General features: G+C 44.1%; 1 protein-coding gene across 14 annotated transcripts in view; it reads right to left on the reverse strand.

Moving 5' to 3' along the window:
* The window catches only part of LOC112249149 (transcriptional enhancer factor TEF-1), a 59,898-nt gene that overhangs the window by 22,866 nt on the left and 23,421 nt on the right, over positions 1-13,611 (reverse strand). For 6 of the 14 annotated variants that reach the window (XM_024418835.2, XM_024418830.2, XM_024418829.2 and 3 more), the window contains exon 1: positions 8,172-8,256. The exons of the other annotated variants lie outside the window; for them this stretch is intronic. In XM_024418835.2, coding sequence (XP_024274603.1) covers positions 8,172-8,241 — 70 coding nt within the window. In that variant the 5' untranslated portion in view covers positions 8,242-8,256. Of the gene's footprint in view, positions 1-8,171; positions 8,257-13,611 lie in introns of those variants that run through there. 14 annotated transcript variants of the gene reach the window in all.

Genomic DNA, 13,611 nt, shown 5'->3' on the forward strand with positions numbered 1-13,611 from the left:
CGGCCGTCTGTGTGTGCGTCCATCTGCCTCCTGCTGAGAGGGCACGGTCACACACAAACACACGTATACACATCCTCTACATTCTACTCACTCAGCTTGCTTTGATAATCCATCGCATGGTGCCATGCTGCTGAGTTAGAGGAAACAAGGATTAACAAAGACCATATGTTCGGGTTTTTTGTGCAAATAGTTTTCAAGAATATTGTTCTGAATTATTTGAAGTGAAACATACTGAGGGATTCTGATTGTCATCTGCAGTCTGTACATTCATTGTAGCCTCCACCCAAAATTCCACAATCCATGATTTGACTATTTGATTTGTAGAGCCTGCTGTGTGCCTGTGTAAATGTAGGGCAGGCTCCTTAATGTCTCTGGGAGAGAGAAATGGAACATCAGTGGCCGTTTGCTTTCGGCTCTGACCTCGGCCCCAACACTCAACATAGGTATTTCTCATTCATACAGCCACGGACCACAACAATTCTGTGCTCATTTGAAACAGAAACATGAACAAATGAACCCAATCCATGAGGGCACTTATGTAACACTGAAGAAGAAATGTGAAGAGCTAATGAATTTGGTTTAAAAAGTCATTAAGTAATGTGTCCCCTCTTCAGGACTTCTCAAACAGGCCGGTGGGGCAGACAGAAACCACAGAGATTCATATCACCCATTTACGAAACATGAATGCCCTCGAATAACTCACTAAACTCACATATGGGTTTACAAGAACAGATGATGTTTTTAAGATTATGCTTACATAATATCACGTTTAATATAAAAGAGCTCATTTTATGTATAAAATGAGCTCCACAAACAAAAAGACGTAATCCAGTCCACTTTCAAAGACATAGATATAATGACGTTCCCAATCTCTTACATAACCTTTAGCATACAATGTGAAATGATAGAAAGTAACATTCAAATGTAATGACATGATTGTCATTTTAGAAACAGGGGCCTACTATTACTCAAAACTATTACTCAAATACATTTACAGTATTTCTCTAAAATCGATGTGCTAGTAATCTGTTGCAGACAAATACGTTGCAAAACTACCATAAACCTATATTTTTAATACTTCCGTCTAAAATGTATTTATCTGCGAGTAGATAAGATCTTATGAGAAGATTGAAGTATAATCACATTTTCTCTTAGATACACTGATTTCAAGTGATTCATCGATCCCATTTCTGCAGTTTGTTAATTTGTGGTTTCTAATGTAAGGACTTTGCTGATTGATTGAGAAAATAGAAGCAGTTCCTTCTGACGATCAGGGCTACAAAGGGTGAGCTCTTCTATGGAACGGCTAGGCTATATTTGTGGTCTTAAGAAAACAAAGAACAAACAAGGCAGCAGACCCCAAACTTGAGTAACGTCTCTCATTCAGTCGTTGTGCCGTCCAACAACATCCACTACTTAATCATTGTCATGTGATATAACTGTTGTTCCACAGTGAGTAACAGCATGGTATGCAACCAGGATCTACAAGCATTCAGTGGTAATAGACCATCACTTTCACCCGCAGAAAGTGGCCAGCTGAATTGGCTTCTGCCAAGTTCCTGCGACTCCTGATACACATCCATAATTCAACCCAGTGGAGATCGGCGCACACACACACACACACACACACACACACACTCAAAGGCACTGTGTTTAGTCTTCCGGCCTGATTAATGGATAAAAAGTCTCATTCGGTGGCTGGAAATCTGACTGCGGATCAATTCATTTCTCCATATAATGTCTTTGTATGTAATTAATACCTCTTTAGAAATCTATTTATTTCTGCCAACACCAAAAAGAAATCAATACTTAACTTTAACTGACCTTAAGGTGGGTTAAAAGCCCAGTGAGTGGTTGAGGTAATGAGTCAGGTTAATCGTGAGAGGTTAAAGGTGGGGTATTTTTTATCCAGCTAACAGGACATCAGATATCAACAGGTTACTGACCCGGGTCTTCACGGAGACGCAGAGAGGATTACACCAGCTAACCTCTGCTAAATGTTGACTGTGTTTCGGACAGGGGCGAGGAGTTAGGGGCGCCACCCATCACTCAGAGGCCCTGGCCGGCTCTACGTCTTCTCTCCCTGGCCTGTCCTGCTCAGGCGAGCCTGCGGCTGAGGCCTACTCCCCCCTCTCAGAGCAATACATGCGCTCACCGGGGAACAATTAACGCAGCCAGCACTAGTCTGAATCACTCTATCAATTAGGAGCCACTGAGTATATCATCACATACACTACTGCAGAGGCAGGCCTGGCCGTTGGGTCGGGGTGTGTCTTTTAGGAGTAGTGGGGGAGGAGGAGAGAGAGAAGGTGGGAGGGATTAAATAAACAACCAGGGAGTCGGGCTACAGTCAGACTGGCTGCTGGACTAATCTGTGAGGGCGGCGGTAATTAGGAGTCCCCTGAGGAACTTGTAGCGGAGCGCGGCCGATGTGTGAACATGACGCTGGCTGGCAGGCAGGGAGGCACCACCACCCGCCTCCTCACAGGGTTAAATCAATATTTTCAATCTCTCAGGATCAATCCGGCATCTGAACACAAAGAAAAACCTGTTAGCGGCGACCAATATGTGTAAATGAAAAGCCCAACTTTGTGGCCCTGATGTGGTCTGCCTCTCCTTCTCCTGTGTGCTTCTCTTTAACTCACACAGGCTGAAAGTAAAAACCTTATCTCTCAAAGTTGTGAGGGAATTCTATCCTTTTCCAACAGAGAAATCGCACACAATCCTCTCTGTCAAGGCTGTAACAGTCTGACAGCTCCAATCAGTCTAGAAGAGATAGCTGCCTGTGATACAGACCAAACACGATAGTAAATGATAGTAAACGTGCCCGATGTGATCATTTCTCTGCTGTTGAGATATGAATATAGAAGTCTTCTAAGTGTAGCTCCTTTGTCTGCTTCTCTGCGATAAACACTGCAGTATTGGCAAGGCTAGCATATCTCCTACCTGTTCTTCATGATCCTCTTCACAAACAGATTTACAGTTTGTACATTTGAGAATCCTATGGGCTGGGCTTTACCTTGGTCATACAATCACAGGCTTCAACATCTGCTGCCAACATTAAATGACAGGCTTTAGGAGCACTGGTTGAAAAATATAGAGATACAGTACAGATTCCATTCTTACGGATTCCATTCTAGACAATCTGGACCCTCTCTTCCTAAAATTATCTGCCGCCATTGTTGCAACCCCTATTACCAGTCTGTTCAACCTCTCTTTCGTATCGTCTGAAATTCCTAAAGATTGGAAAGCGGCCACAGTCATCCCCCTCTTCAAAGGGGGAGACACTCTAGACCCAAACTGTTAGACCTATATCCATCCTGCCCTGCCTTCCTAAAGTCTTCGAAATCCAAGTGAACAAACAGATCACCGACCATTTAGAATCCCACCGTACCTTCTCCGCTATGCAATGTGGTTTCCGAGCTGGTCACGGTTGCAACTCAGCCACGCTCAAGGTCCTAAACGATATCATAACTGCCATTGATAAAAGACAGTACTGTGCAGCCGTCTTCATTGACCTGGCTAAGGCTTTCGACTCTGTCAATCACCGCATTCTTATCGGCAGACTCAACAGCCTTGGTTTCTCTAATGACTGTCTCGCCTGGTTCACTAACTACTTCTCAGATAGAGTTCAATGTGTCAAATCGGAGGGCCTGTTGTCTGGACCTCTGGCAGTCTCTATTGGGGTGCCACAGTGTTCAATTCTCGGGCCGACTCTTTTCTATGTATATATCAATGATTTCGCTCTTGCTGCGCGGGTGATTCTTTGAACCACCTCTATGCAGACGACACCATTCTGTATACGTCTGGCCCTTCTTTGGACACTGTTTTAACAAACCTCCAAACCTTCTATTGTGTTAAGAGGTTCAATGCCATACAACACTCCTTCCATGGCCTCCAACTGCTCTTAAATGCTAGTAAAATGAAATGCATGCTCTTCAACCGATCGCTGCCCGCACCCGCCCGCCCGACTAGCATCACTACTCTGGACGGTTCTGACTTAGAATATGTGGACAACTATAAATACCTAGGTGTCTGGCTAGACTGTAAACTCTCCTTCCAGACTCATTAAGCATCTACAATCTAAAATTAAATCTAGAATCGCCTTCCTATTTCGCAACAAAGCCTCCTTCACTCATGCTGCCAAAATACCCTCGTAAAACGGACTATCCTACCGATCCTTGACTTCCACGATGTCATTTACAAAATAGCCTCCAACACTCTACTCAGTAAATTGGATGCAGTCTATCACAGTGCCATCCGTTTTGTCACCAAAGCCCCATATACTACCCACCACTGCGACCTGTATGCTCTCGTTGGCTGGTTCTCACTACATATTCGTCGCCAAACCCACTGGCTCCGGGTCATCTATAAGTCTTTGATAGGTAAAGCTCCACCTTATCTCATCTCACTGGTCACCATAGCAACACCCACCCGTAGTAAGCGCTCCAGCAGGTATATTTCACTGGTCATCCCCAAAGCCAACACCTCCTTTGGCCGTCTTTACTTCCAGTTCTCTGCTGCCAATGACTGGAACGAATTGCAAAAATCACTGAAGTTGGAGACTTAACTCCCTCACTAACTTTAAGCGTAAGCTGTCAGAGCAGCTTACCGATCGCTGCAGCTGTACACAGCCCATCTGTAAATAGCCCATCCAACCAACTACCTACCTCAGCCCCACACAGTGCCTTGCGAAAGTATTCGGCCCCCTTGAACTTTGCGACCTTTTGCCACATTTCAGGCTTCAAACATAAAGATATAAAACTGTATTTTTTTGTGAAGAATCAACAACAAGTGGGACACAATCATGAAGTGGAATGACATTTATTGGATATTTCAAACTTTTTTAACAAATCAAAAACTGAAAAATTGGGTGTGCAAAATTATTCAGCCCCTTTACTTTCAGTGCAGCAAACTCTCTCCAGAAGTTCAGTGAGGATCTCTGAATGATCCAATGTTGACCTAAATGACTAATGATGATAAATACAATCCACCTGTGTGTAATCAAGTCTCCGTATAAATGCACCTGCACTGTGATAGTCTCAGAGGTCCGTTAAAAGCGCAGAGAGCATCATGAAGAACAAGGAACACACCAGGCAGGTCCGAGATACTGTTGTGAAGAAGTTTAAAGCCGGATTTGGATACAAAAAGATTTCCCAAGCTTTAAACATCCCAAGGAGCACTGTGCAAGCGATAATATTGAAATGGAAGGAGTATCAGACCACTGCAAATCTACCAAGACCTGGCCATCCCTCTAAACTTTCAGCTCATACAAGGAGAAGACTGATCAGAGATGCAGCCAAGAGGCCCATGATCACTCTGGATGAACTGCAGAGATCTACAGCTGAGGTGGGAGACTCTGTCCATAGGACAAAAATCAGTCGTATATTGCACAAATCTGGCCTTTATGGAAGAGTGGCAAGAAGAAAGCCATTTCTTAAAGATATCCATAAAAAGTGTCTTTTAAAGTTTGCCACAAGCCACCTGGGAGACACACCAAACATGTGGAAGAAGGTGCTCTGGTCAGATGAAACCAAAATTGAACTTTTTGGCAACAATGCAAAACGTTATGTTTGGCGTAAAAGCAACACAGGTCATCACCCTGAACACACCATCCCCACTGTCAAACATGGTGGTGGCAGCATCATGGTTTGGGCCTGCTTTTCTTCAGCAGGGACAGGGAAGATGGTTAAAATTGATGGGAAGATGGATGGAGCCAAATACAGGACCATTCTGGAAGAAAACCTGATGGAGTCTGCAAAAGACCTGAGACTGGGACGGAGATTTGTCTTCCAACAAGACAATGATCCAAAACATAAAGCAAAATCTACAATGGAATGGTTCAAAAATAAACAGATCCAGGTGTTAGAATGGCCAAGTCAAAGTCCAGACCTGAATCCAATCGAGAATCTGTGGAAAGAACTGAAAACTGCTGTTCACAAATGCTCTCCATCCAACCTCACTGAGCTCGAGCTGTTTTGCAAGGAGGAATGGGAAAAAATTTCAGTCTCTCTATGTGCAAAACTGATAGAGACATACCCCAAGCGACTGCTAGCTGTAATCGCAGCAAAAGGTGGCGCTACAAAGTATTAACTTAAGGGGACTGAATAATTTTGCACGCCCAATTTTTCAGTTTTTGATTTGTTAAAAAAGTTTGAAATATCCAATAAATGTCGTTCCACTTCATGATTGTGTCCCACTTGTTGTTGATTCTTCACAAAAAAAATACAGTTTTATATCTTTATGTTTGAAGCCTGAAATGTGGCAAAAGGTCGCAAAGTTCAAGGGGGCCGAATACTTTCGCAAGGCACTGTATTTGATTTTGTTTTTCAGCTCTTTTGCACACCAGCATTTCTACTTGCACATCCTCATTTGCACATCTATCACTCCAGTGTAAATACCTAAATTGGCCTATTAGTTGCCTTACCAACTTACTTCATTTGCACACACTGTATACAGATTTTTCTATTGTGTTATTGACTGTACATTTGTTCATCCCATGTGTAACTGTGTTGTTTTTGTCACACTGCTTTGCTTTATCTTGGCCAGGTCGCAGTTGTAAATTAGAACTTGTTCTCAACTGGCCTATCTGGTTAAATAAAGGTGAAATAAAAAAATGTATTACACAATTGATTACACAGAATGGTTTTATCATTGTAGAATGGTTGGTCTCATCAGTAGAATGGGTTTAATAAATATAAAATGGTGCTATCATCAGTGTTAACCTGATGCTCTACATGAATGGAGAGCATAAGACACTGTATCTTTAAGAAGTCCAGAGTTCCAGCATTTTATTCAAACAAAAGCAGCCAATTGGGAACGTGCAACCTGAAACCAGCCCAGCTCTATAGAGACTCACACAGGCTTCCCTGCTGGGACACACCCCATAAAGTCCCTGACACACACAGGCAGCAGAATATTCCCTACTAACCTAACCCTGCTCTCACATGCAAACCTTTCCTGATAAAACATTGAGCAAACCTCACTATGGTCAAATCACAACTGAGCACACTGTAACCCTCTGTCTTCCCTGCATGTCAGGAATTACATGGCACCTTAAAAAAGCGCTCTTTCTTCTCTTGTTAGAACAGGATGGAACTTGAAAACACGATAGTGTCCCTTACATGGGAAAAACAAACGTTTTCTTTTGTACAATCATTTAAGGATAAAAACAGCCTCAGTGTTGATCATTTTAGGACAGAGGTCCGTGCTTGTTGTGTGTACGCTTGTGCGTGTGTGTGTGTGTGTGTGTGTTTGTGTGTGTGTGTGTTTAGCCTACATGCATGCATGTGTGTGTGTTTAGCCTACATGCATGTATGTGTGTCTGCTTTGTCTGTGTATAAATGTGTCTGGGTTCTCACAGTCTCTAAGAAAGCCATCTGAGATTCCATGGTACATTCCATTCTGATGAGGAGCCTGTGTCTGGACATTGATAAACCAACTGAGGTCCTGACCTACAAAAGACAAACTGAGACTGCTGTTCATATCAGCCACTGTATGCTGATGGATTTACATAATATACCGAAAGGTCCCTAAATGCCACTAAACAAATCCAGCAGAAAGAGATTTACAAGGATTTTCCTTCATCCAACCCTGACATATGGATACACCAAAAGCATCCTCAATATTCAAAAACGTTGCACACAATCTCAAATCAAATCAAAATCAAATCTCCGTTCCTATTGCTCCGTCTGCGAGCAAGCCGTCTCTTTAGCACTATTTAAGCGCCTGCCAATAGCATCCCGTCACCCACTGGTCAACAAATAACAACAACAAGAGTCCAGGGCCCATTGTTCTGGCTGAGCAGCCAAGCGTGGTGCAATCCCCCAACAGCCTGAGGCTGGTTAACGCAGCAGGCAGGCAGGCAGGCAGGCAGGCAGGCAGGCAGGCAGGCAGGCAGGCAGGCAGGCAGGCAGGCAGGCAGGCAGGCAGGAGACAGGAATCTAAGACAAGTGCCAACATGCCATGCCTGGTCACACCTCACACACAGGGTCACTTCAATATCAACACAGGTCGACACTGGGGTCTACATGCTGGGGAGACCCCTACTAAAAATAACAGTACTGATCATCTAAAAAGCTGAGAATGTAGATTAAAATCCCTTCTAATGTAAATTGATTACATTACGATTACATAAGTGATATGAAATCCAGTTGTAAATATAACCAGACCTGTTTCTATCACCTGTACTCCTACTCTTCGAGCTGGGCCTATTGAATGAACACACGTCTCTCTCTTCATTGCCACGGGCACAAAACAACAACAGGTGCAGGCAAGCAGCAGCAGGATTGTCAGCGTTGAGCTTGGTTTAAAGTGACAGCACAAAGAGCACATATAAAAGGTACCCTCCTCGAATTTTAGAGGCTGAAATGTCATGTGAGTCTCGTTATACTGCAACAGTCTCCCTTTGAAAATCCAACAGAATTTTAAGGAGCAGACAATTGGAAGCATTGTCCCTGAGAATAAACGAAATATACTGTAGTGAGTGGGGCAGGGCGGACGACAAACAAACAGAGAGACGGGCAGATAGAAGCAGAAACATCTTCACTGACTGACCCAGAATGACTACATAACTTTGGTGTGTCAACCTATGAACTCATGACCTTTACATCCTTTACATTATTCAACACAACCCCCTGCTAGTCTCACAATGCCAACATCCAGCCCGTACAGACTGAACTCAGATTACACTTCAAGGGTTCCTCTTATCAGGAGAAAAATATAATATAATTGGAATTTTTCCTTCATGTGTGTAAAAACACAGCAGTGCTCCATTGCCACAATGGCTCAGGAACAAAGAGGGGATTATTGTGGAGGTGTCTGATGCCTCTCCGTCCTGAAGTTCCGCACACTCCAATCTGTGTGAATGCAGGTGACTCAGGGAGCCTGAGCTGATCCCAGAATTCCTCATTATCCGCCCAGTGGGGGATCTCAGGTCCGCTCGTTGTCTCTGGAAGCACTGCAGGGCTGGCAAAGCGGGCCCCAGAGGAGCACAGAGCTGGGCCATCGGGGGTGAGCCAGGTCTGCTCATTATGCCTAACTCATCCTTGGCATCCCTGCAAACCAAGTGCCACTTAGTGCCCGTAGGAGGGACATGGGTCGGCCCACTGATGAGATGACAGAGCACACAGCATAGCAGTAATGGGAAAGCTTTGTTTCAAAAGACAAGGAGGATCAAGACATACGTGGACTGTATGTGGACTGATAGTGTCACCAATCTCCAGAATCGCATGTAAAGCCCTGTCTTACCTGTACCTTAGTCATCAAGCTGAAATGACAGAAAGCAGTAAACATTTTCCACCTCTAAACTCAACAGATACAGTGTAGTGATTGGCCAGGCCCAGATAGGGCCCAATCAGACAGCCTCCAAGAGCAGAGCACAGATGGTCGTTTCACACATCATAATCATTACTGTTGCCACGGCTTCACTGCTCCAACACAAACATATTGTGATATTTAGACTGGTTTATGATAGCTGTGCCAGTGCTTTATCTACATTGATTGTAAAGTGGAATATTTTGCTGCGGTATGTAACACACACACCAGAGTTAAACAGCTCTGCAATGAAACACATGAATTAGATACAGCCATCCTTTGAAAGTGATGGGTGTAAAATACAAGAAATGTGACTATAGGCAACACCTGGAAAAATTGAATGAATTCAGATTTTCTTTGGCAGCAGTAAAATGGGAAAGATTCACTCACTTGTATTGCAAGGCTAGCGCGTAAATGCAAATACACAGTGAATACATTCATAATGTGGGGCATGTCATTTCATGCGTCAACCCCATTTCTGGGCTGAGTTAAATAGAGGCTTGCACAGCAGGTGAATTATGTAAGTAAGCAGCAGTGTTGGGGGCTTGGGGCCACAGCCACTTTCTCACTGTGCTTTTCATGATCCTCTCATCAGCCAGCCCAGGGCCAGGCTCTGCCTACCATGCAGCTGTGCTGTTGTTCACCCCAGTCACAATTAACCTCTGAGACTGGGCACGGAGCCAGCCCCGATGAGACTCAGGGCACCAGAAAGCTCTTCAGGTAAACACTGCCACGATAGGCTAAGAAGCCGAAATTAGACATTGTTTTGAACCATGAGGCAGTTGCTATAGAGACTGTTGCTAATTAACTGCACTCGGCCCAGGGGCACCAAAGGGCTTAAGGGCACTCAGGACGGTTCCTCTTGTGATGAGCTTTATGCACGGTACCCAAGTACTATCCCCAGGGTCTCTCATCACCAAAATACCTGCGTCTCCACCCCCACCTGTCACAGATGCCATGAGAGGGGCGGTGGTGGTCTGTCTGTCTGTCCATCAGGACCAAACCCTGTGGACCAGGATTACAAAGCTGTGTGAGGGGAGATGCTCTATGGTTGGCAGGGCCCGGCTCGCCCTCTTAAAACACAAATCACTGTGGTGTTTCAGACCAATCAATGCCCTCCATCAGCACTGAGGACCACTTCATGGCTTTCTCATCATCTCTGGTGGCATTCTGAAGTGATGCCCTGCGACCTAGAGCACCTCACTAATGGAAATCTGTAGCATGCAGGGAGAAACAGACACATATCTAACATCATAAACAAAACGCTTCAGTTTTTCTCTGGGAAATGCAACAGGTCGGAATGTCTAAAGATGAGGCTCTTGCTGGTAAATCTGCTTTGACGGGGGCTACCTCTAGAGATATCCCCTTTGTTCTCTGTTTTTTAAAGAATGACACCGGCATCATACAGATATCCCAACAATTCATGATTGGTGAGAAAGGAAGGAAGGTGTGAGATTCCTGAGGGAGATGGAAGAGGCTGTGTTGTGAGATTCCTCTTGGCTCTCCAGTCAGACACAGTGTCTCCTGTGAGACAACATTGCCTCATTGAGAGCTACATCTTTCCACAGTTTACAACACCACTGACTACATCCATAGCAGACTACCCTCTAAAAATGGGCATTCTTCAAATAATAATACTAATACAATTTCAATGTTTGATAATTATTACATTTTTGTGCAAATAGTATTTCTTAATAAAACAATAACATTTTAGTTAAATTATTTTGGTAAAATTGCTTGAAGGTAAGATGTTTGATATTTCTTACTATTTCCTACTATTACACGGTCATAATATGTAAACAAACACTATACCCATGTTTTTAAAAATCAAAACAGTCCCAATAAAAAGGCAGCCTATTTTCCATACCGGGCAGTGCTACAGTCCACTTAATGGCTCAGTGAGTATGAGTGGGGTCACAGTTCACACTATGATGGGTTTGGCACTAGGACCCAGCAACAGCTGCAGGGTTGAACAGAACAGCTAGCCTTGCCCCCAGAAAAAGCCCACAAACACACTGAGACCAGTTCCAATCTGCTCCCCTCCCCGCCCTCCTGCCTCAAAGTCCCAGCAAACTTTGTGTTAGTTAGGCACTGAAAGACCACGTCCCCCCTCCTCCCTAGCCCCCTGAAAAAAACAAAAACAAATCTTCCTCTACACACTGTCTTTCAAAAGCTCTTTCACACAGCTGAACACTGGCTCTCGACCCAGTCTGTTTCCAAGGCACAACAAACAACCTTTGTATAGAGCTTTCATGTGCAGCATGTAAGCTTGTTGTCTTCACATCTTTGGATCCGTTGGCCATTGTGCTGCAGAAAAGCAATTGAATTGTGCAGCATGAAAATTAAGAGAGAGTGTTACTCACATAATACACTGTCCATTAACACATCCCTTGATAAACTTCAGTGGTACTTGAAGCATTATTTCAATACAAGGATCATCCCACTAGATTTACACACCTATGCATGTTGCCTCCAGAACAGCCTGACTTCTTTGGGGCATGATGTGCTGTGGTGTTCAATTGTTGCTCAATCGGACGTGCTACCTGTCCCAGACCTGTTGTTTTCAACTCTCTAGAGACAGCAGGAGCGGTAGAGATACTCCTAATGATCGGCTATGAAAAGCCAACTGACATTTACTCCTGAGGTGCTGACTTGCTGCACCCTCGACAACTACTGTGATTATTATTATTTGACCATGCTGGTCATTTATGAACATTTGAACATCTTGGCCATGTTCTGTTATAATCTCCACCCGGCAGAGCCAGAAGAGGACTGGCCACCCCACATAGCCTGATCCTCTCTAGGTTTCTTCCTAGGTTTTGGCCTATCTAGGGAGTTTTTCCTAGCCACCGTGCTTCTCCACCTGCATTGCTTGCTGTTTGGGGTTTTAGGCTGGGTTTCTGTACAGCACTTTGAGATATCAGCTGATGTAAGAAGGGCTATATAAATAAATTTGATTTGATATCAAGAGACCTTGAAACCATTCCCTACACCAGTACACCACGACCACCAGCCTGTACTGTTGACACAAGGCAAATTCGCTTAGGTCACTTGTTTTGCACATTCTAATGTTCAATCGGACAGTAACTGAATGCCTTGATGCCAGTCTGCCTGCTATATATAGCAAGCCACGGCCAAGTGACTCTGTCTGTAGGAGCGAACCATTTCCGTGAACGACGTAGCTAATAAACTGGCCACTGAGTGTATATTTCAGTCAATATTTCACTGTGATGGGCTGACATCTCTGGCTCAGGGCACAGTGAAAGGCCAGTCCGGGGACACAGTGGATTATAATGGTGAGTATATACAGTGGGGCAAAAAAGTATTTAGTCAGCCACCAATTGTGCAAGTTCTCCCACTTAAAAAGATGAGAGAGGCCTGTAATTTTCATGATAGGTATACTTCAACTATGACAGACAAAATGAGAAATAAAATCCAGAAAATCACATTGTAGGATTTTAAATTTATTTATTTGCAAATTATGGTGGAAAATAAGTATTTGGTCACCTACAAACAAGCAAGATTTCTGGCTCTCACAGACCTGTAACTTCTTCTTTACGAGGCTCCTCTGTCCTCCACTCGTTACCTGTATTAATGGCACCTGTTTGAACTTGTTATCAGGATAAAAGACACCTGTCCACAACCTCAAACAGTCACACTCCAAACTCCACTATGGCCAAGACCAAAGAGCTGTCAAAGGACACCAGAAACAAAATTGTAGACCTGCACCAGGCTGGGAAGACTGAATCTGCAATAGGTAAGCAGCTTGGTTTGAAGAAATCAACTGTGGGAGAAATTATTAGGAAATGGAAGACATACAAGACCACTGATAATCTCCCTCGATCTGGGGCTCCACGCAAGATCTCACCCCGTGGGGTCAAAATGATCACAAGAACGGTGAGCAAAAATCCCAGAACCCCACGGGGGGACCTAGTGAATGACCTGCAGAGAGCTGGGACCAAAGTAACAAACCCTACCATCAGTAACACACTACGCCGTCAGGGACTCAAATCCTGCAGTGCCAGACGTGTCCCCCTACTTAAGCCCGTACATGTCCAGGCCCGTCTGAAGTTTGCCAGAGAGCATTTGGATGATCCAGAAGAAGATTGGGAGAATGTCATATGGTCAGATGAAACCAAAATAGAACTTTTTGGTAAAAACTCAACTCGTCGTGTTTGGAGAACAAAGAATGCTGAGTTGCATCCAAAGAACACCATACCTACTGTGAAGCATGGGGATGGAAACATCATGCTTTGGGGCTGTTTTTCTGCAAAGGGACCAGGACGACTGATCCGT

The sequence above is a fragment of the Oncorhynchus tshawytscha genome, linkage group LG04, assembly GCF_018296145.1.
Source record: "Oncorhynchus tshawytscha isolate Ot180627B linkage group LG04, Otsh_v2.0, whole genome shotgun sequence".
Taxonomy (NCBI): Eukaryota; Metazoa; Chordata; class Actinopteri; order Salmoniformes; family Salmonidae; genus Oncorhynchus; species Oncorhynchus tshawytscha.